General features: G+C 42.4%; 4 protein-coding genes across 5 annotated transcripts; all 4 read left to right on the top strand.

Moving 5' to 3' along the window:
• The first annotated feature begins 1505 nt into the window (after positions 1–1505).
• Positions 1506–8905, top strand: ppardb (peroxisome proliferator-activated receptor delta b). Of its 2 annotated transcripts, none has more exons than XM_075476643.1 (8): positions 1506–1885; positions 3281–3677; positions 3785–3936; positions 4063–4201; positions 4484–4686; positions 4930–5136; positions 5227–5470; positions 6932–8905. In XM_075476643.1, exons 2-8 carry the CDS (start codon positions 3344–3346, stop codon positions 7177–7179), a joined length of 1527 nt encoding a protein of 508 aa, XP_075332758.1. In that variant the 5' UTR covers positions 1506–1885; positions 3281–3343; the 3' UTR covers positions 7180–8905. The 2 variants fall into 2 exon arrangements, with proteins under 2 accessions (XP_075332758.1, XP_075332759.1); XM_075476644.1 differs by having other exon boundaries at positions 3261–3677.
• Positions 8906–8999: 94 nt separating this feature from the next.
• mkrn4 (makorin, ring finger protein, 4) lies at positions 9000–13375 on the top strand. The gene is made up of 8 exons (XM_075476645.1): positions 9000–9202; positions 10453–10593; positions 10685–10932; positions 11038–11105; positions 11201–11460; positions 11536–11643; positions 12369–12468; positions 12560–13375. Exons 1-8 carry the CDS (start codon positions 9174–9176, stop codon positions 12695–12697), a joined length of 1092 nt encoding a protein of 363 aa, XP_075332760.1. The 5' UTR covers positions 9000–9173; the 3' UTR covers positions 12698–13375.
• Positions 13376–13551: 176 nt separating this feature from the next.
• On the top strand, positions 13552–19532 carry fance (FA complementation group E). Its single transcript, XM_075476641.1, has 10 exons — positions 13552–13879; positions 15088–15646; positions 15827–15871; positions 15966–16022; positions 16344–16487; positions 16567–16690; positions 17964–18039; positions 18143–18209; positions 18291–18416; positions 18499–19532. The coding sequence occupies exons 1-10, from the start codon at positions 13680–13682 to the stop codon at positions 18601–18603; spliced, it is 1503 nt and encodes a 500-aa protein (XP_075332756.1). The 5' UTR covers positions 13552–13679; the 3' UTR covers positions 18604–19532.
• A 45-nt stretch (positions 19533–19577) lies between these two features.
• On the top strand, positions 19578–21701 carry rpl10a (ribosomal protein L10a). Its single transcript, XM_075476642.1, has 6 exons — positions 19578–19684; positions 20116–20187; positions 20282–20362; positions 20964–21112; positions 21207–21379; positions 21492–21701. The coding sequence occupies exons 1-6, from the start codon at positions 19680–19682 to the stop codon at positions 21660–21662; spliced, it is 651 nt and encodes a 216-aa protein (XP_075332757.1). The 5' UTR covers positions 19578–19679; the 3' UTR covers positions 21663–21701.
• Positions 21702–22191: the final 490 nt, after the last annotated feature.

Here is a 22191-nt window from a genome sequence, read left to right as displayed (position 1 = left end):
GACCCAGGGCTGATTAACCTGCTAGTGTGGCCGAAGGGGGAAATGAGCAGTTTGGGGCCTACAGTACACCGTTTCCATGGTAATATTAAATGGTGATGGGTCATTTAATGACACAAAATCAACCAAGGAATAAGTTTATTTTCCCTTTCTTTCTTTTTTTTTTTTAACACTAACCAAGTGTTTCTCTCTAGAAAAATAATGAAACCTGCCCATGCCCAGTTAATGGAACACCACGTAAACAACATTGATGTGATGACTTGAGTTAAAGAATAAGAAAAATAAGGTTTTAACATGAAATAATTGACCCCAAAAGCTTTTTGTTTAATACTAGGTCTTCCCAACAAAGTTACAACTCCAGCACGATAACCAAATTTAATCTGCGACGCACAGTGTCTGTAGCATGGTGGTTTGGGCCTGTTTGGCCTCGCCTTGGCCAGCTCATCCGACCATAATTGATGGAACAATGTGTTGCAGCTCCATTCATCTGTCTATTTTCTTTCACTTATACAAGGTTGGGTCACGAAGGCAACAGGTGCAGAAAGGGAAAGTCAGACATCCCGCTCCTAAGCAACACTCTCCAGCTCCTCTCGGGGGGATCCCAAACTCTTCCCAGGCCAGAGGGATATAAAATCCCTCTAGGGTGTAAGGGGTCTTCCTTGGGGCTCTGTCTCAATTGAATGAGCCTGAAAAATCTCCAAAGGGAAGCAACAAGACGGCATCCTGATCAGATGCCTGAACCACGTCAGCTGACTCAGATTGTAATGGAAATATCAGGCTGATACTGAAAGCAAAGGATAACATTTCTTTGCCATAAGTTGTCAAACGCCTCAAAGTTTCACACACAGTATGTTTTAGACTTATCTTAAAATAGAGTCACCCCACTTATTTTTCCTCCCCATACCCACTGCCCCACGTATGTCCCGAGGCTGGACCTGAACCCAGCAGAGCATCGATGGCGTGACTTGAAAATGGCTGTGCAGTCAACCTGGTTGACCCTTAAAAAACTCTGTTGAGGAGAATGGGAAAAATCCTCAGAGGAAATGTGCCAAGTTTGGAGGATCATCCCCCAAAAGACCTGAGGTTGCCACTGCTGCAAAAGGAGCTTTGATCAAGTATTCTGTGGTGGGCCTGAATACTTGTGTAAATAGGATATTTTACTCTTTCATTTTTAATAACTGTGCAGAATTGTGAGTGAACAGATGAGGGGGGAAAAAGGGCTAACTAAATTAATTTCAGGATGAATCTGTTACACAACAAAAATGTGAAAAGGTCTGAAAACTTTCCACATGCTCACACAACTTTTGAAAATTTCATTAAATGAATTAATGCCACCAAAAAGGTGTCTGGTTCTGTCAGTCGGTGGGTTCATCTACTTTAACCACTGTGGCAATCTTCAGTCGTATGTGTGTCATTTGTGTGTGGGGCGCTGTGTCCTGACATGTGACGACGAATGAGGAGGAGGAGGAGGAGAGGAGAGGAGAGGAGAGGAGAGGAGAGGAGGGGAGGGAGTGAAGCAAAGCAAAGGAAATCAGAGTAAAAGCAAAGCCAGGAACAGTAGACAGAGAGGGACGGGGTGGGATAGCCTCATAACTTTGCTTATTTGCATGTTTTATACAGCAAACAGCGGAGCCAGCGTTGTTTCTCTTCCTCTGTTGAGCTCAGCGCTTTATCCGGGCCGGTTGCTTCATTAAGGCCTGGATCTGTCTAAGTTTATGTTAGTTAGCAGGCTGACGTTAGCTCCTGCTATTAGCCTGCTCTTGCTGGTGACTTCAAACAGCTTGTCAACAGCCGATCGATCCCGGACGGGACTGCTGTAGCTGCCTGTTTGTTTTAGCTAGTTGCCCTCGCGCAAACATCCACTGAACCAGCGGCACTACTGAGAGAGGTAAGCTAACTTAGTGGTCAGCCAGCGTCATTTAAGACACGCACGGGAGTGAGGGTTAGCGACGCTAACGGCTAGCTAGTGGCAGTACTCTGTCAATATCAAGGTTAGTCGCTAACTAGCTGAGTTAGCTCACTGAGCCGACTCCTCGACGGCAGACCGGCAGCCAGAAGCAGCCCGGTGATGGGTCTAATATAGTTTTCAGTGTCTCCAAAAAAAGTTTGACGGGAGACATGTCTGTAACGTGGTTGTCCTTTAATTTCTTAAATGCTCGTATCCAGTTACAGTACTGTCAGTGACTCACAATCCCATGTAAGTTCGCAAATACTTCCGAGAACCAGTGTGACAGGTTGTCTGTTGGACTGGTCTCAACACTTTGATGTGTTTTATTCTACAATATACTCATGGGGACGGAAAAAAGCCTCTGCACCACGTTCAGCATTTGGACATCATGTACGTGCAGCAACTAATGAGCGCAAAAGGTTTTTTTTGTCGCGAGTCAAAGCTACATACATGGACGGATTAATCCACTAGGGGGGCCCGGGGTAAAAATATTACCCCCCCACACCACCACCTCTAAAGCCCCCCCCTGCCCCACCGCCAACACCAGGGAGCAGCGCTGCACAGTGTGTACATAGTGCATGCACCCTTTCACCTCAGAGCATCCATCCAGCACCCTGCCACGGAACTGAGGCAAACAATAATACAGATTTTAGCCCCATCAGACACACCTGGAAACTTGTCTTCTTAAAAAAAGAAAAGAAAAAGCAGTTCACCTTTTATTTTATGCCAGTTTATCGTCATATGCAATGAAACTATCCTTTAAAAGCCATTAGCGAGAATTTCATGTGTTTATCGCCCACCCTGTGACACCCCCCTACAAAGTTTTGACAACTTTTCCTTCTCTCAAAACGGTTGTGAGGCTCTTGCTTGTTTGTCCCAGTCGCTCTGCAGGTCATGCAGACATGACTATGCAACATATGCAAATAATGCTGAAAGCCTTTTACTATCAAAGACATTTACTGGCTGCTCAACTCAAAACAAAACCAGTTGGAATTTACTGACTGACACACACATGCAGACACAGCTTAATAACTGCTCTCTATTCAGTTATAACCAAGGAAATGGTTATAAACGTACCTTATAAGTGTATTTACCTGCATGCTTATATAAAAATCTGACATTTAGGTTACTGTTTTGGTTTTGGTGCATGTTTTGACAAGCCGGAGTCGGACTGTTAACCACTCACATGCTGGATCTAATGTCGAGCTACGTGATATACAGGCATTTGGGGCCACTTAAGTGTTAGCAGCTGTGTTAGCATATGAAGTTCACATGGAGAGTTTACATGCCGGTTGTTTTAATATTTCTTTCACAGCCAAATCATTTTGTTTTCAGAAAGCGGTGCGACAATGGCCACGTGACAAGAGATGAGCCGCTGAGTCAGCTTCAACAGGAACCATGGAAGGGTTTGAGGAAACTGCCACGGAGCAGCTTGACAGGGTGAATGGGTACAGCGAGCCAAAGTGCCCCAAGGACACGGCCGATGTCAGGTGGACGCCACCGGAGGTAGAGTCTGGAGGCTCTGACAGCTGTGGGGGCACCAGTGTGTCGGAGCTGACGGACCTGCAAGAGTTGAAGACCAGGGAAAGTGAGGACGAGGACGAGAAGGAGAAGGAGGAAGTCCTTGCTTCTAAAGGCCTGAAAGGGGACCAGAAGAAACGACAGAAAGAGGGTGACGATCAGAAGGACAATCCCAGCAAGCAAAACAGCAGTGCATCGTCCAGCTACACAGGTGAAATCTCTTGACTTCATTCCTAGAAACAGGAGCAGACAGACACGTAATTAATAAGCATTAGTATTCATGCATTTTCATTTATCTATTCATTCCCTTAAACCCAGACCTTTCCCACACTTCGTCGCCCTCGCTGTCAGAACAGCTACGTCTCGGCAAGGAAGATAATGCAGGCTCTGGTATCAGTGTGGAGTGTAAGGTCTGTGGGGACAAGGCCTCTGGCTTCCACTACGGTGTACATGCATGTGAAGGCTGTAAGGTAACAGAGTTTGTGCATCACAGCAGAACATCTTTGTTAGATTAGAAGATGGCACTGTTTTTTCTTGTTGTTCTTTTTTTACCGCCCCGTATGAGTTGTTCAGCCAGTTGTGTTGTCTTGATTCAGGGCTTTTTCCGGCGGACTGTGAGAATGAAACTGGAGTACGAGCGCTGCGAGCGTGCCTGCAAGATTCAGAAGAAGAATCGCAACAAGTGCCAATATTGTCGCTTCCAGAAGTGCCTGTCTTTGGGAATGTCTCATGACGGTGAGTCAAGTGTTAAGGGAGGTTATAAAGATTTGTGATGTGGATTAGAAAACCCTTCTCGAATCCGATGGAACCAATAAATATATTTTCCTCGTAGATTTGACCATTTAAAGAAAAAAAAAAATCTTTTTACAAGATTTGTTGCATGGGAAAACCCCCACAAACGTTTCTATAATAAACGTGCTAAATGACATTGTCGGTGCTCCACTTTGGGACTTTTTCCCAGAGAAAAACGGGTATCTTTATTTGTTTTATTGATGTAATGGTTGTGTCTTTGCGCAGCGATCCGATACGGGCGTATGCCTGAGGCAGAGAGGAAGAAGCTGGTGGCAGGCCTGCTTGCGGAGGAAGTGAACCTCAGCAAACCAGGTGGCTCAGACCTGAAGACCTTGGCCAAACAAGTCAACACAGCCTACTTGAAGAATCTCAGTATGACCAAGAAGAGGGCCCGCAGCATCTTGACTGGCAAAACCAGCAGCACCTCAGTATGTGAAGCCAGACTTGGAAGTTCAAAATGTATTCATATTCATGTCTTCGGTCGTAACGGGAAGTACTCCACTTGCAAATCTGAAAAGGACAACCTAATTAAACCTTAGTTTATGTATACTTTCCATTGTATAATGCAGATCTACGTTCTCATCCTTAAATGTGTTGGCAGCCATATCCTTTACAGTTACAGATGACTATTCAAGCGATGTTATTTATGGTTTTTTTCCCCTTCCTGTCAGCCATTCGTGATCTACGACGTGGACACGCTCTGGAAAGCAGAAAGTGGTTTAGTATGGAGCCAGTTAGTTCACGGTGCACCCTTGACCAAGGAGATAGGAGTTCATGTATTCTACCGCTGTCAGTGCACTACAGTGGAGACTGTGCGAGAGCTCACTGAGTTTGCCAAGTGCATTCCAGGGTTTGTGGACCTCTTCCTTAATGACCAGGTGAGTCACCGTGGGCCCCAACAGCGAGTTGGCATGTATGTGGCTGTTAAGGAGGTCATGACCGGATATCTGTCTCCTCGCTCTCTGCAGGTGACTTTGCTCAAGTACGGTGTTCACGAGGCTATTTTTGCAATGCTGCCATCTCTCATGAACAAAGATGGACTGTTGGTGGCCAATGGCAAAGGCTTTGTGACAAGAGAGTTCCTGCGCAGCTTAAGGAAGCCCTTCAATGAGATCATGGAGCCGAAGTTTGAGTTTGCTGTTAAGTTCAATGCTCTGGAGTTGGATGACAGCGACCTGGCCCTGTTTGTTGCTGCCATTATTCTCTGTGGAGGTGAGGCCGAGCTGTTTACCAGTAAAGCATGAAGAATTGCTGTCGGCTGATTTCAGTGTGTGTTGATTTCGATGTGTGTCTCAAATTTTACTGAAGTCTTCAGCTGCTAACATTACGTGTTGCCTGATTGTGGGCTGACAGGAGATGTTAAGCAGTCATAAGTATCTGGAGAAGAATTTCAAATCACATGTAAATCATTCACATTTGCAAGCATCCTCCTCCCACCACATAAGTAATTTAAACAACATCAATCTCGAATAACCGAGTGGGGCTCTGTTTTTTTGTTTTTCTTTTTTTTTTCTTCCTGAAAAACACGTTTGCAAGAGCACTGATCCAGAGCAAACAGTAGTATTTGACATGGTCTTGGCCTTTTTACAAGTTTCAGACAAAGCTGAACCCTTAACTTTGCCCTGCTTTTCTGGTTTTCCTACACAGCCTCACTTAAATGGCAGGCAATCTGCTTAGTCAACAGATTTGCTGTAACTGCAAAGTGAAACAGTTTTTATTTTAGAATATACGTTTTGTTGCCAGTTATTTTCATAACCACAAATATCATGAGGAGTTTTCGCTTTCTGCTGCATGTGACATAATGAGTGATTCAAAACCATTGAATTTTACGCTGGTTTTCCATCATAATCTAATTCTTTCTAGCTTGATTGTGAAGTAGGTGTTGGGTGTAAGGTATTACCTAATTAGCAAAGATAACTGCTTGCGATGAAGTCCTCAATACAGCTGCCATGTTAAAGACATTTTACACAGTGAGGTGGTCACAACGTGTCGAGATGTTTTTACCCATGAGCAGCATTTACGCTCCCATAAATACACTTTTCTTGTTTTCAATTGAATCTAAGTAATGTGTTTTGAAAGCAACATGGGCAGTGAGTTGGGTGCGTGTGGTCAAGCCTAAGTCCTACATGTCTCAATCCCTGTCCACATCCACTTTTTGATAAGGTGTAGGTCACATGTGAAATACCCTGGACAGTTCACCAGTGCCTCACAGGGCCAACACAAAGACAAACCTATGTGGACATAATGATGGTAATAAAGGCCCAGGTTTGTATATTGAGTGTTATTCCATCCACATATATAAAATGCACACAATAGAATAAAATTGTGTTCCTTATTATGTACAATTGTTAAGGGGAAAAAAGTGACATCTAACAAACACATAGTTGAAACTGGATTAAAATGCCCAACATAAAAGCATCAATTAGCTGAAATACGTCTTACTTGTTGCTGTAATGTTTGTATATTATCAGTTGCAACAAAACTAATTCAAAAGATTCAAAAAGAAAAGTTCAAATCATTATGTATAGCTCACTGGCTCTCCCTCGCCCTGATTAATTGATATCATTATTAACCCTGCTGTTCTATTACTTATCTTAATAGCTTTTTAAAGTCTTGCCTGGTTGCACTGTGTAAATTCGCAATCATCATAATTGGTGTTTCGTGCTCTCCCAGATCGTCCCGGGCTGATGAACGTGAAGCAGGTGGAGCAGAGTCAGGACAACATCCTCCAGGCCCTGGACCTCCACCTCCAAGCAAACCACTCTGACTCCGTCTACCTCTTCCCCAAGCTGCTCCAGAAAATGGCTGACCTCCGTCAGTTGGTTACCGAGAACGCTCAGCTTGTCCAAAAGATCAAAAAGACTGAGTCTGAGACGTCGCTCCACCCTCTACTACAGGAGATCTACAAAGACATGTACTAGGAAATCTCCAGCACAGACTGACTTTAGCAATACTGTTACAGACTGAATTTACGGTTACAATAACACACTGCTTTCGGTTCAAGCACTGTTCCACTGGCATGGCATGGATTTTTAACATGCAGGAGAGGCTAATTCACTTGGTAGGGCTAACACAATCAGCAATGTCTTCACAATGTCAGCATTACCCTCAGCACAGTAATGTGTGTATGTATGTGTGTGTGTGTGTGTGTGTGTGTGTGTGTGCACGCTCGCCACGAGCATCTGGAATCATTTGCCTGCAGGCCTTAGTTTCCCACAACGTTCACTTAACAGGAAGGGTGATATGTTTTCTTATAGAGGCTGCTCGTGTTTCATCCTCGGAGCACAGCTGACCCCAGAGCAGTGTTTAGAGAGAACTTCTGCTCATTCACCTCAGCTCTGTGTTCTGCTGCAAAGGGAAAGCGTTTCATATTCTTACACCAATGGCATTGTTGAAATAGGAGCGAGACATCTTTTTTTTTTTTTCTTTCCTTGCAAGGGTGATAGTAATTGTTGTCAGACTTTTTATTGAAGCTGGAGATGCGCAAATTGCTGATTGTTTACAGCGTAACTATCATCATCGATGCCATTTGGTTTGAAGAACACAAACTGGGCTGGCTCCAGCAGTGTAGAGCTCTCTCCGTGCAGCTGTCTGTGCAATACCTTTTCCATTTCTCAATAAATGTGAGATCCAAGTTACATAGGTTTCATCTTAAAGCCATCTACCCAAGTGGTAACCATTGAAGCGTGCAGCACAAGTTTTATCCTCTGAAGCCGACACTATTAACACACGACCCGCTGAAGTACAGGGGACAGCGTGATTTTTTTTTTTTTCTTTTTAAATTTCTTTTTCTCTTTTGACAAATGCAAAATACAGTGAAATTGCCATTTTCTGGTTTTTGTTTGTTTATTTTCTTGTAATTATGTCACTAATTATTTGTAATTCTTGATCACATTTGTAAGGGCAATACATGGATTCTTATTTCATGTATTGATTTTGTTTGGTATTAGATGACGGCGTGTTTAGTTTAGTTCCTTCCCAATATATCATCTGGCAAACCAACAAACTTTCTTTATGAGCAATTTGGAATCCAAGGTGCAGTAGGATTGAATTTAAACCAGCTTACTAAATCATATTTTCCTGGGATTGATCTTGATTGAAAGTTAGTATGCAGCATCTAGTATCATGTGCTGCTTTTGTATTGAACATATACACAGTCCTAGATTACTACTCCTTTTGTGTGTCTTGATTTTTCCAACAGCCTTACTGTCATCCAAATTTAAATGTCTCTAAAGGTTTTCCCATATTATGGTTCCTCAATTTCTACGGTACCCACCTATACGGTGCACACTTCAGCAGTCTCCTCTTGTGCTCTTACTCAGTCTTGATCCTCATCTACCTCTAATGAATGATTATTCCATTTATCTAATCCCTGACATTTATTTTGCCTTAATTTCTGGTATTAGTGCACAACTAAATTGAAATCGTCCAATGTGCCATGCTAGCAAAGGGTGTGGATGGATAAAGCAAGATATTACACCAAAAAGTGTGTGTAAGCTACCTCTGTGCATGTGTAAATGATGGGTTGACATGTTTAGGCGAAAATATGTTGCGACTTGAAAGATTTTCTACTTTATTGTAACATATAACCTGTCTGCAGTTCTAGTTTAGGGGTTTATCTCGTATAAAGGTGATTAGAAATATTAATGAATTTTCTCTTTATTATGTTTTAAATGCAAAGCAGTTGATAAAGTTTGTTTGACGCGCATAACCGCCGCACATTGGCTACTTCGGCTCAAGTCAGCCTGTTTTGATTGACACATGTCCGGACCAATGGGATCAGGAGTAAGTAACGCAGCAACGCCGACGTCCTGCTTCTATTGGTTCGTTGCTACGTTAATTAATAGGAAGACGCAGCTGTAAACTATTTAGTATAGCAGGTATTTAGTTTGGCGGCTCGCTCAAAACACTGAGGATGGATTCGGCTCGTTACGGAATCTGTAGGTAAGCAGAAAAGCTCAGAAAAAGGGGTAAAAAGTAGAAGTGTTTTTATGTTGCTTAGAAAACGTTTATGCGACCCTCGAATGGGGCGATTATGGCGATAAGAATGAGACCAAAATAAACTACATTGGATATCAGTCGTGGGTATTCGACTTATTGAGGAATGCTCTAGCGTGGAGAGCCATGTAATTAAGATAGGGTTAATGTGAAGTTACTGAGGAGGTGTTTAGTGATTAAATCATATCCGGAAGTTGAAATGGCTGGGTAGGTTGTTGGTCATTTATAGATTTGGCATCTTGGCAACCAAAATGTTGAGTAGCTCTTGTCTGGTTTTATTCCTACTACTTGGCAGTATGACCAGTTAAGCTGACACTTAACCATAACCAAGTAAAGACATTATTTTCAGAGCTGTTTCATAAAACCTTGTGAGAACAGTGTTTTGCTTTGTTTCGCTTCCACTTATTGTTGTGCTGCTGAATGTGGTCGACAACAACATCCCAAACGGGATCAGTTATGATAGTAACTGCCGTCAAGGGCGTTAAACAGGCGCCAGTTGACCAACTGTTAAATGAGACGCGCTCCCCCTTTAAATGTGTGGCTCCCCAGATCAGCTTTTCTTCTTCATGGTCCTGTACTGTCAGTGATGAATTAAGATGTATGGACTATAACAATAAATATATGCTCACAAAGTTTCTGCTCACATTCAGCCCTTTTAAAACGCCGTGTTTTCAGATGAGTTTTTTTTTTTTAAGCAGTTGCGTACATCTGCTTTGAAGCTTGAGCACTTTTTAAAAATGTATTTATTTTTAAATTTTTGCAAATATTCGCTCAAATTTCGAGACGTCACTTAATGGCTCCCATATTACTTACGTTTCGTTATTTATTTATTTTTTTAAAGGGGGAAATGTCTTGATACAGGACCTCCTTCCTGTTTTCTGCTAGCTGCTCTGATTGTATCAACATGTGGATGTTGGGGATCAAAACGGACCTACAGATGTGTGAAATGGGGTGGGAGACCCGTGTGGAAGGGAGCAGACCTGTTCATGTCTGTGGCATTGTTGCAACGAGTTGCATATATTTTTCGAAATGGATGTCCTCCTCTGCTGTCAGTTATCAGATGGGACAATGCACAGTTGAGTCTGATTAGTCCCCCCTGACTTTGTAATGAAGTAAAACCTTTTAAGATGGCATTGACTTCTCTGAAAATTGACATCAAAACAGAACCTCTCAACTTCCCTTCTGCTTAATTGCAGACATTTCATAAATGGCTCCTGCAGATTTGGTCCAAGATGTAAATACCGACATGAGTGGCCTGTCCTACCACCTGTCCTACGATCATCCCAAATATGTAGGTACTTTCAGAAAGGTGGATGCTGGTATGGGGAGCGCTGCAGGTAAGCATTTATTTATTTATTTTTCCTCCCTTTTTACTTTAAAGTAATGAAAGTGGAGTTCTTCAGCTGATTCATTGTTTTCCACCACTAGGTATCTCCATGTCCACCAGCCTCAGGGCCTCACAGCTGTTACAGGCAGAAGGGGTTCAGTGCCTGCCGTCTCCTCCTCCAGTGTAGCTCATTCTCAGTCTGAAAGAAGAGGGTCAGAACCGGCTTTTCTGCGTGCTGCTGCGACGTCCAGGCATGAGTGCAGTGGATCAGAGTTCATGGTTAACGCCTCAAATACTCGGCGTGAGATTGCGCAACTGCCAGACAATATTGCAGAAGAGCAGTCACCAGGTATTGGCTGTTTTTTTTTTTTTTTTTTTTTAATTTGTATTTTTCTAAAAGTGAAGCTTTTCTAAGTCGGCTTTTCTTTATATTGTACTGAACCTGTCTCTGCAGAAAATGACTTGGAGTCGATTCAGAGCTCAGGGGTTGCTCAAGCAGGAGCGTGCCAAAGGAACGATGAGGTTTGTCTAACTTGTGGAGTTATTCACACCATTTGTGGCATATTGAATTGAACAAACCCTTGTGTTCCTCCACTGATTGAAAAGTTTGTTTTCAGGGGACTTCAACCAAGAGCCAGGAGGATGGGGCTGGGGCTGCGGCTGCAGCGGCCCCTAGTGCCAAAAGTGATATAGAGGAAACTGAGGCCTTCCTGCAGAGCAGGAATGTGACCTGTGGTATCTGCATGGAAAAAGTCTATGACAAGGTGGATAAAAAAGACCATATTTTTGGGATCTTGCCAAACTGCAATCATCCCTTCTGTTTAGAGTGCATCACAACCTGGAGGAGAACGAAAGAACTCGGGCCAGATGTCGTAAGGTAGGTTTTAGTTTGAACTGAAGGTCAACGACGCATAATGAGGTGAACATGACATCCCCGTTTGTTGTTTGTCAGGACCTGCCCACAGTGCCGAGTGAGATCTGCCTTTTATGTGCCAAACAAATACTGGGTTGAAGGTCAAGCGAAGGACAATGTAATTGCCGCATTCAAGAAGAAATTCAGGTGAAATTCTGTTGTGATTGCAGCACCCCAGTAAAAGCTTCAGGTCCAATGTGAATCAACTTTAGTGCACATGTGTTTTTCTGTTGATTACTGCGCACACAGTTAACTTTTGTCTATTTAAAATGATTTAGAGCCCAATATAGTCACTCTGACATCAGATTAATGAAACTAATTGAAACTTCATACCTTAAATGGTCCACATACTTGTCTACTGACTTTTTATTTAATCTTGGTTCTACAAAGTGCTTTACAGTATGTCTCATTCATCCATTTCCACAAAGTTGCACATCGATTAGCTCATCGGGGTCAATGTGGAGTTCAGTGTCTTGGCTAAGTACATTTCGACACATGGGGACAGACTGATCTTCCATCTTAAAGACAACCTTTGCACCATTTGAACCACAGCTTCCCCCTGCCTAGAGGGTCGAGTGCTAAAGAGAAATTAAAAATGTATCTTTTATTTGTATACCAGATTTTAGCCTTCAAAGATGAAGCATAACAGACATTTCATGTGACCTAAGATTAATCTTGATCATTTGCATTTAAAATGTATTGAAAACCTAAAAACTGCATGTCCATTATGAACACTAACAGTGCTTCATATAGAACTAATCTGAGCCACAAATGTTCTTGAAATCTCAAGCAGAACTCGGTAGTTTGTGGTTGAAACGGGCAGCTGAGGTCACTTTTTTTTTTTTTTTTTTTCCTCTCTTCTGATATTCCAGTAAGAAAAGATGCTGTTTCTATGACCGTTACGGATGCTGTCCCTTCAAAACGGAGTGCCTTTATCGACACATTAAACATTCAAATCGCGTTGCATTTTCGGTAAGTACACAGCAATCACTTGAGTGCGCCACAAGTTGTCACCACTGTCGACATACATGTTGCTGTAAACTTTTGTTTTTCTCACTCAAAGTATTTCTCAGATGACGACGAAGACGACGACGGTCTAGATCTGCTCAGTTTTTTCATAACCATGACCCTCCTTGGTGGCGATGAAGATACTGACGATGAGGATTCCCCCTTCTATCTAACTGAGGAGTTTGGCGTCTGAGCCTCTACGCTCAACGCTGTCCCCAGAGGAACACGTGGCTGTGTTTTTGACTTTTCTGTCCTCCTGGAAACTGTCCTGAAACAACCTTTTGAGTAGCCCTCCCTCCATCAAGATCAGGGATATCAACCGTGTCCCATAAAGTGCCAAATGTATTCAGGTTTTTGAAATGGTTACACTGCAGCAGGTGATCACATCGGCAATCTTTGTAAGCGGAAAGAATCTAATCTGTGACGCAGGTTGGAAATTCATGTGCGTCTTTGGCTCTTTACAATACATAGTTGGTCTTGATTTATCCCTGTTAGGTTTCCTTCTAGTTTGGGGTTATGGTAACCCACTGCACCCTTGGTGTTTCAAACATAGTGCGGTTGACTTTTCTCTTTTTTTCTTCTCCCTTAACCTCTCCTCAGATCTAGTGTATGGTCAAATTGGACTTGTGTCCTTGTTTTGACAGTTTGATATTTTTAAAATGATGGTGGTTTTAATAGCTTAAGGTAAAAAGTGAACTGAACCCTTTACTATTTGCTAAAGTCAAACCCTTGTGATAATTGCCTGAAGTGATTGTCACAACTCCTTTTTCCCTCCATTTTGGCAAGAATATAAAATGTTAAGATTTTATTTCTTTTAAAGAAGTTCTACCTGTACACAAAAAATAAAAATGCTTCACTTTGTCTCACTGAACAGTTGTTGGATTTTTTTTATTTTTATAAAGACACTATAGGACCCTATAGCAATATGGGAATCGGACACTGGGATATATTGAGGTTAATCTGGAGAGCACAAAGGGTGCTTTTAAAAGAAATGGTTTCCTTATCCTGGTCAACGTGCTCCGATACAGTAGAGGGCGATGTGCCTCAAGTAGCTGGTACTAAAACCACAAAAGAAGAAATGTAAACAAAACTGGCGGGCTGGAAACTGATCTTGTCCACCACGCGACTTGCGGAGCTGACGCAGTTAAACCCTTCCCCCTGTTTATAACGCCAGCATGCTTCTGAGTCGGTTTGACGGCCGGTCGAGGCTGCTGCTTCGGGCGCTGGCCTCGGGGACCTCCGGGACCCTCAGAGCGCTGACGGTCTTCCGCAGACAGCAGCGGACTAACCCAGACATCTCACTAAGTAACTTCATAGAAACACTGTGTCAAGACGAAATAGCCAGCCCAGAGACTGGAACTGAGCCGCTTGCAGTGTAAGTACACAGCTCTGACTTCCCGCAGTGAAATATGTGGCACATTGGTCTCTGGGTTCGAGACTCGTTGTGATTTGGGACAGGAAGTAAGGAGCTGCTGAATAAATGGATTTAAAATTCTTACGAGTCAACAAAACTTTTGACTTGTTCCTCGACATATTTATGCGGTCATTGCTTCTTAAAGCTGCAGTCTGCAGGATTTGTTGTTGTCATACGTAAAGTCCTACTTTTTGTCATTTTAAGAGTTTACATGATCTATCAGAACGTTTGAAGTTGAAAACGGTTACCTCCGTAGTCGCAAAATGCAAGAAATGCTTATTTTTTAACCGAAAAATAAAAAGTTATTCAACTTCCTGTCCCGCCTCATCAAAACACATGAGAACTCGTGCACGTAGACGTGCACGCCAGATGCGCTTACACGACTCCTCATCCATCAACTCACCTGTCATTTGCGATCATGGAAGACACAGTAAGTAGACAAGCCCGTAATGAAGTTCAATAGTCTAGATAAATAAGCGTGGGGACGAGCCTACCTTGTATCGCGCGTGCTCAATCGGTGATTGACAGGCAGCAGAGCCCAGCTTGTAAACCTGATTGGTTACCTTTTACCGGTCCGGTCTGCAATTTTGTAAACAAACCTGCTGGCTTTGGAGGGACCTAGCGGGACATATAGGGGACCTAGAGAACTCATTTTTTTTGTATTGGGGTATTTAATGTACTACTTTCAGAATCCCCGGACAGTTCCAGGCATTGTGCTTGAAAAAGAGTTGCAGACTGCAGCTTTAAGGACCGAATCGTTCTTAAATAAAATTATTTAGAATTGTTTTGTGTAATTTTTGTTCAACCTGTACTTATGTCACTTGAGCCGGTGTGCTCAAGGCTTCACTGGGAACAAGTGACCGAGTTAGACAGGTCTGTTTTACAGATGTAAAGTCTGTATTCAGTTATTCTCAGTGACATTTCATTAATGTACATGCAATTGTTTTTTTTTGTTTTTACTAATATATTGGGTATTTGGATCGCAGATCTTGCTCTGAATTACATTTAAATCCACTGTCTCCTAAATACCATGAAATGATAATATTCTGCTGTGCATCAGAAAAATACTAAACTAGGCCCATAAGTGCTAATCTTTAACAAACTGATGTCTCCCACTTTGTCCCAGATAACTTTAAGTTCTCACACCTTTTCTTTTCGATTTCTTCCAGTAAACCACTTGTGTGCCTGTTTTCAGCATCATTCAAACAAAATCTGCTGTCCTTCATCTATGCGGTGCACTCTTCTGTTCCGGGGACCACCATCCTCTGTCTGCTCAAATGTCTCAGCCAGGATTCCCATCCAAACCCTTGGGTGACCGCTCTGTCTAGACAGCTCAAGTGTGATCTGGGGACCCACCACAACGAGCCTCTCTACTCCCAAGCGTGCAGCCAGAGGCTAAAGGAGTTGTCGGAGAGTTTGGTTGGTTTCGGTGAGACTGGAGGGTGGGCCAAGTGCTTTAGCAGTCAAACAGTACGCTCTGAATCTCAGAGTGAGCCTGATTTATCTGAGCTGGGGACACAAAGGAAAAGGAGGGCCAGTTTTGTCCATGTGGACCCAGATGTTGAAGAAACGGGGCAGCAGAGTAAACGGATAAGGCTCGACAATGAGTCCTTCCATGCAGATGAAGGCGGTGTTAAACATCTAATGCCGGGAGGATCTGATAGTGCTGCTCCTGCAGAAGCTCCTGCAGCGGACAGTCAGTCTGACGTCCTGCCTGAACACATGAAGGTAAACAAACTGCTTTCCAGTCGCCGTCGTTTTCATTCCATAAGAGCAGAATTTCTAAAATGATCGCCATCTGACTGGAACTGGGCTAAGTGGTGAAGTTTGAGATTTATACTCTGCAGTGCTTTAAACAGGGTAAAATCACTGCAATAAACCTGGTCTGTTGTTTTTGTCTTCATTTAGGCCTCTGTTGTTCAAATCAAAGAATTATTGGAAAATCAGGCAGAGGTGAGCGCAATCTTTTCTTCCTCATACCATGCAGGGCAGTCTGGGTGGGACGTTTGCTACCGCTATAACTGTCGGTATATATGTTTTATTTCAGTGGGACCAGAACTCCACGGATGTGTTCAAAGTGCTTAATGACTGCAGTCCTGGCCAAGTATGTCTGAATGTTTTCATCCCCTTCCGTTGTTGCATATAGAAAAAGCAAAGTAAAGTATCCATATTTCAGTGTGCTGCAGCACGACAGCTTAGGAGTCGTAAACATTTCAGAACTCCTACATTCTAAAGGTGCTACTGTACTGAGTGTGTAGCAGCTTTGGTATGCGATGTCATTTAGAAACAGACTTTAGACATTAAACACAGAAGTTGTCACTGGTTTGTTAAGTGTTCTTTCTTTGCAGAAACATTGATCACAGGAGAAATATCCTTTTAACCCAAACAGGAAGCGCGTCATATGATGTTATCTCTCCCTTTAAAGGTGGAGGTGTTATGTAGCGTGCTGAGATTGCCGGACCTACCAGAGCACAGTCTGATGAAATTGTGCAACAGCATTTTGTCACTCTCTCCTGACCTGAGCTACAGCACGGCGGCGTCTCTCATTAGGAGCCTCCTGCTGGGGAAGGTACATCGATGCATTTGGAAAGGACACAGATAGAATTGCAGAGCTTGATAACTGACAGGATGTTTGCTGTAATTTACAGGTTCTGTCACTGTCAGAACCGGCCTCCAGGTGCCTGATGACAGCAGTGACATCTCTGTGTAGCCACTATCCCAGACCGATGTGCCATGCTGTAATTGGACCAATGCTGGAGGAGAAGAACATAGGTGAGTTACAGCTGCTACTGTGTGTAGTAAACAGTTATTATTGTGCAGCAAAGCAGGGGGACAGACCCATACATTAAAAGCCTTTTAAACAGCAGACTTATTGACTTTTCATAGTGGTATGAAAAGCTACAGTTCTAGATGGAGATCAGCATGAACGTGATAAAGTTAGACGTTCAGTGGTCTCTTTAAACAGTTCTTTTTCTGTGGCAGAGTAATTGTGCAACATGTGCCTTTAACTCGCTCAGCTTTAGATTCAGTGACGCTAAAAGTTTCTAAATGTCTTAGTGAGCCTGACTGACTTCTCTGCCGACGCGATAAGGGTTGGTAGAACTGAGCAAAACACGGTGCAGTGGGAAACTCTAAGGAGGTCAGTGCAGATCTGGGAAAAAAGGCTTGTAGTTTCACCGAAGTTAAAAGTGTCTTTTGAAGCCATTCCTAAACAACTGTACCATCCAAGGTCATCGAACATTCGTGCCACTTGTTGAGAGGTGCAGCCACTTTACCAAAGACTAGAAAAAGACCTAAACTGTCACCCTCCAATTACAAGAAAATGATCCAGACGTTAAGGAGCAACCGAGAAACGGGGGCCTGCAAGGAATGGCTGTTGAAACACCCGTGTCACTGTTTCTGGTAAAGCCATTTTTACATCAACATGGACTGAGAGGCTGATTCAAAATGTTTCATTATCAAGCCCTACAAGCTTGGCTGCAGTTTGCATATAATCACAAGTGTAGAAGCTGCTGGAGGAAAGTTTTATGGTGTGATGACACAAAGATAGAGTTGTTTGGCCTTTGGGACCAGAAGCATGTTTGGAAGAGTAAGAATGAGACATTCATACGCTAGAATAGAGTACCTATTGTTAAGCACCATGATGTGAGCATCATCTTCCAGAACAAGTCTAATACTCAGAGTGGATTCTCCCGAGGCACATTGTCTGTGCACTGCTGCTATATTTTGAACCAACAATAAATCAAATCTTCTGCACCATTTTCTCAATGTCCATATGACTTTGTAATGTTTTGTGTGTTTAATGGGATTCAGCCATCAATTTTGTTATTTGAACACGTGCTTTTCTCATTGAAGTCCCCCGTGTCGAGTTGACACAGAAAATCGACGTATCGGAAGAATTGAAGTGTGCCGTGTGTATTTCAGAGGGATCAGTGCAGCAGTTCTTTGCTTTATAGTTAACGTAAATGTGGTCAAGAGCCTTTTTATTCAGCGTCTGGCCCCAACATCAGTTTGGTTCTCTGGTTTGGCCCTTTTGTGTTTTTAGGTCACCTGCAAGCAGAGCTGCTGAACAGACTGATAGAAGGCTCCCTGGATTCCCACTACAGACTGCTGGTGCTTCAGTAAGTCTAAACATTCAAATACTTTGTTCAGTTCAAGCAGTCCGAGAAAAAAAAACAACCAAAAAACGCTGATTCACTTTTAATTTTCTTGTTTTTATTTCAGAATGACATTCAGAATCACATGGAGTGAAGCAGTGCTCTCCATTATCCACAGCTTGCTAGACTCCAAGGTGATCAGCTGTTTATTCATAGGAAATTCCTGCAAGTTGATTTTTTTTTTCTTGATTTATTTATTTATTTTTTCTCCTCAGCCTGTCTTGAATGAAGAAGTTTTCACACAGTTCACGGAACAGCTCGCCAGCCAGGGTGGTCAGTTCACCAAGTCTGTGAAGTTTGCAAAGATGGTGCTCACGGTTCTCGGCAAATACAGCAGCTACGTACGTTTGTAAAGGTATTTCATGTATGATGGCTGAACGGTGGATTAAATCGTATTTGTAATGCTGCTGCTCTGTTTTCCAGGTGACTGCTGCGAATAAACAGTCCTTAAACAGCTGCCTGATGTTAAATGAGACGTTCCTGAAGAAGTCCCTTCAAGCTGCTTTGAAACGAATCGCACACTCGTGATGCTCCATTTGACTTATTGTACGTTTATAGTCCTGCTGAAAATGAAGCACCTAAATCCATCAGGCAAGCAGGAACCACACTCGGTTTTGTTAGACTCTACCGTTCCTATGTCTTACATTTACAAGCTTATCTGTGTGGAAAATTTAGGAAGGGTGTTTTGTTTGATTGTTGGAGTTAGAAGTTCCGAGAACATTTTACAAAAGCTTAAGCATGTTTCCAAATTGTTTCATGGACGTTGCTCAGTCTTTAATGTGGAGAGGTACTTGGTCTGTCTGTTCTGTTATGGCGTTTAGTAACAGCATAATTCTCAGTATTCTCTCAGCAGGCATTTTGTGTATGGTGGTGAAATGTAACAGAGTGCATTTACTTGTATAGAGTGGCTAAATAAAACTTTAAGGCGGATAACCTAAATAATTTTATTCACTGTAAAAGGTCCACTTCACTTCAGAAGGAAATTTGGATATTTTTTATCAGTTTACCCCACTGTAATTATTCAAGAGTTTAGTGACCAACACCATACAGATAAAGAATATTCCCTATACAATAGTAGCATTTGATTAATTAATGCTATACTAACTTATCCACAAGTACCTCCTCTGTCCTGCTGCACCCGCTTCAATCTTGAAATATTCTGAAGCACCTGTATGCTATACTGAAAGTTATATTAAAAAAGTGAATTGCACTTATATAGTTTTAATATTCTGTTTTTTAAATTGCTCAAATCGATCAAACTTGGGAGTATTTTTACATTTTCATTCGTATTTTTCTGTGCGTGTGTTGTTTTCATGCCTATCAAGAAAATATTTGCTGATAACTATCTTAATTAGACTGATAATACACACCAGCAGTTTTATAAAATGTAATAGAGTTTTAATTCTTATACCGCTAACTTTATATGAATCATTCTCTGTATACTGCCTACTTACCGTTCCATTGTGTAAATAAAGTTTATTTGAAAAAAAAAGAAAAAAAAGGTCCTTTTCTGATGACGTTGACACTAAACGCCTTTATTTTGCGTAACTTCCGGCAGAACTTCCTTTTTCAGCGTAGCTCGACGAGAGGGACAGGCTGCGAAAATGAGGTTAGACCCAATGTACTCAATAAATGTATTAAAATACTTCTTTAACGTGTCAATAAATCGTTCTATAAGTCTTATAAACACATAGAACTTTAGTATTGTACGTGGGTTTATGCTTTTAGGTTTCCTTAGTAGAACTTGTGGTTAAATGTTGCTCACGGTCCATTAGCCGGTGTTACAGCAGGATTCCGCGCCTGCTCATCTACACTTAATCTGCCGCCATCCACCAACTTAAATCTTATTTAACTTCACAAATTTATATACGATTGTTAGATTATTTATTCTAGATGGTTTTGACCTAATTTTTATCGCACTTTGCGGCTATTTGACCGCTTTTCGATAGCATTTTAGATTAGCACCACTGATATGGACATGATTAGCTTCTGTTGACTGCAGTTGTCTCAACAGCTATTTTGATCCTTTGTTTTTTACAGTAAAGTCTCCAGGGATACGTTGTACGAAGCCGTGAAGGAGGTCCTGCAGAGCTCTGTGGCCAAGCCAAGGAAGTGAGTATATAACGGGAAATGTGTTTGACTTTAAACTTATTGATCCTTATAAGTGACATCCAGAACACATTTATGATCTGCTGTTTGTCATCAGGTTTACGGAGAGTGTGGAGCTGCAGATCAGCCTTAAAAACTATGATCCCCAGAAGGACAAGCGTTTCTCCGGCACCGTCAGGTTCGACCTTTTACTGTATCACCCAACCTTTTCCGTGTTTGCTTCCATCCCTGTCTGAGGATCAAAATGATCCTTTAATTGACACCTTGGAAGATAAAATCTCAAAGTCCAGACAGGACAGGAACAGACATGGAGAAGTACTCTGGGTAGTCTGACTGAGCCCACTCTGCTTCGGCAGGTGATGGTGAAGCAGACGGACCCCTACCCTGGGTCTTAAAACATGAGGGGAGGCTTTGAGTGACTGAGCCGTTAGGTTCATGTCCTCATGCCGACCAGTTTTACTTAATATTACCAGAGAGGTCAGTCGGACTCCGGCCACTGGTGGTATGGGTAAGAGATTTCTCTATTACACGGCAAATACAAGGTGGTGTCGATTGGAAATTGAATCTTGTTTTCATCACAAAGTATTCATAAAAAGTTGAGTAAAGAATTTATGATGCATATATTGACATAAACGTTATGCAGTAAGGGTGATCGTGCTGTTTCAAACTTTTCAGTATCATGACACTGAAAAGTGCTGTTAATTGTTGTCTAAGTAATTTTCTGCTTGCTTTTTTTTTTCACGGTGTACGCTCTTAATAACTATTTTGTCGATGTACAGGCTGAAGACTCTCCCCAGGCCCAAGTTCTCCGTGTGTGTCCTGGGAGACCAGCAGCATTGCGACGAGGCGAAAGCCGCTGACATGCACCACATGGACATCGAGGCTTTGAAGAAGCTTAACAAGAACAAGAAGATGGTCAAGAAACTTGGTAAAGGATTGCCAACGTGACCTGCAGGACATCTGATCAACGCTGATTGTGGCGGTGTTTTAACCTTTTAATGTTTCCCACCGTCTCGTTCCAGCCAAGAAGTACGACGCCTTTCTGGCCTCAGAGTCTCTGATCAAGCAGATCCCTCGTATCCTGGGCCCTGGACTGAACAAGGCCGGCAAGTTCCCCTCCCTGCTCACCCACAACGAGAACCTGAACACAAAGGTGGACGAGGTTAAATCCACCATCAAATTCCAGATGAAGAAGGTGCGTGCAGCAGTTTGGATTTGAAAAACGCTTTCATGCTGTTGGCTTTTTGTCCTTTGCGTTTTTGAAGGAGTTGACGACCCGGTTCGGTAACGTTGCCGTTTGTTTTTAGGTGCTCTGTCTGGCTGTGGCCGTAGGACACGTGAAGATGACGGAGGATGAGCTCGTTTACAACATCCACTTGGCTGTCAACTTCCTCGTGTCTCTGCTGAAGAAGAACTGGCAGAACGTGCGCGCCCTCTACATCAAGAGCACCATGGGCAAACCCCAGCGCCTCTATTAAATACAGCTTTTCTATTAATAAAAGTGGAGATGCTCCAAAGTTGGTTGCTCTGAGTGATTTCTTTATTTTTTGGTCAGATTTACTTTTCAGAGCTTTATGATTTAAGTCTTGAATTTATTTTACTTGATGGTGTTTAAGTCTATAAATTAATATCATATAAGCTTAACTTTTCGATTCTTCAGGTATATGGAGAGTAAAAATCTGTCGTTACTGAAATACTGATAGAAACGGATGCTGAGGGTCCATATCTGAGTGATGTGAACAATACTGATAATACATGAGACCTGGATGATTCTGGCCACCATGCTGTCGGTTATGCATTAAACATTTTAGCCTCTGAGGTACACTTTTTGAGGAAATAATTCTCAAAGCTCTCTTTGAGAATAGTGTTTAGACCTTCAGCTCAAAGCTGACCCTGTCCATTTTACCGCAGATGTAAAACTGATGTTTTGAGGCAAAAATTCGGTCCCAAATATTTGCAGTGTCGCTTTTAGCCAAGGTGCGTTTTACTGCTTTTCTCTTAGAATCT

Source organism: Odontesthes bonariensis, chromosome 10 (assembly GCF_027942865.1).
Source record: "Odontesthes bonariensis isolate fOdoBon6 chromosome 10, fOdoBon6.hap1, whole genome shotgun sequence".
Lineage (NCBI taxonomy): Eukaryota > Metazoa > Chordata > Actinopteri > Atheriniformes > Atherinopsidae > Odontesthes > Odontesthes bonariensis.
This window is presented reverse-complemented; position numbering and strand designations above follow the sequence as displayed.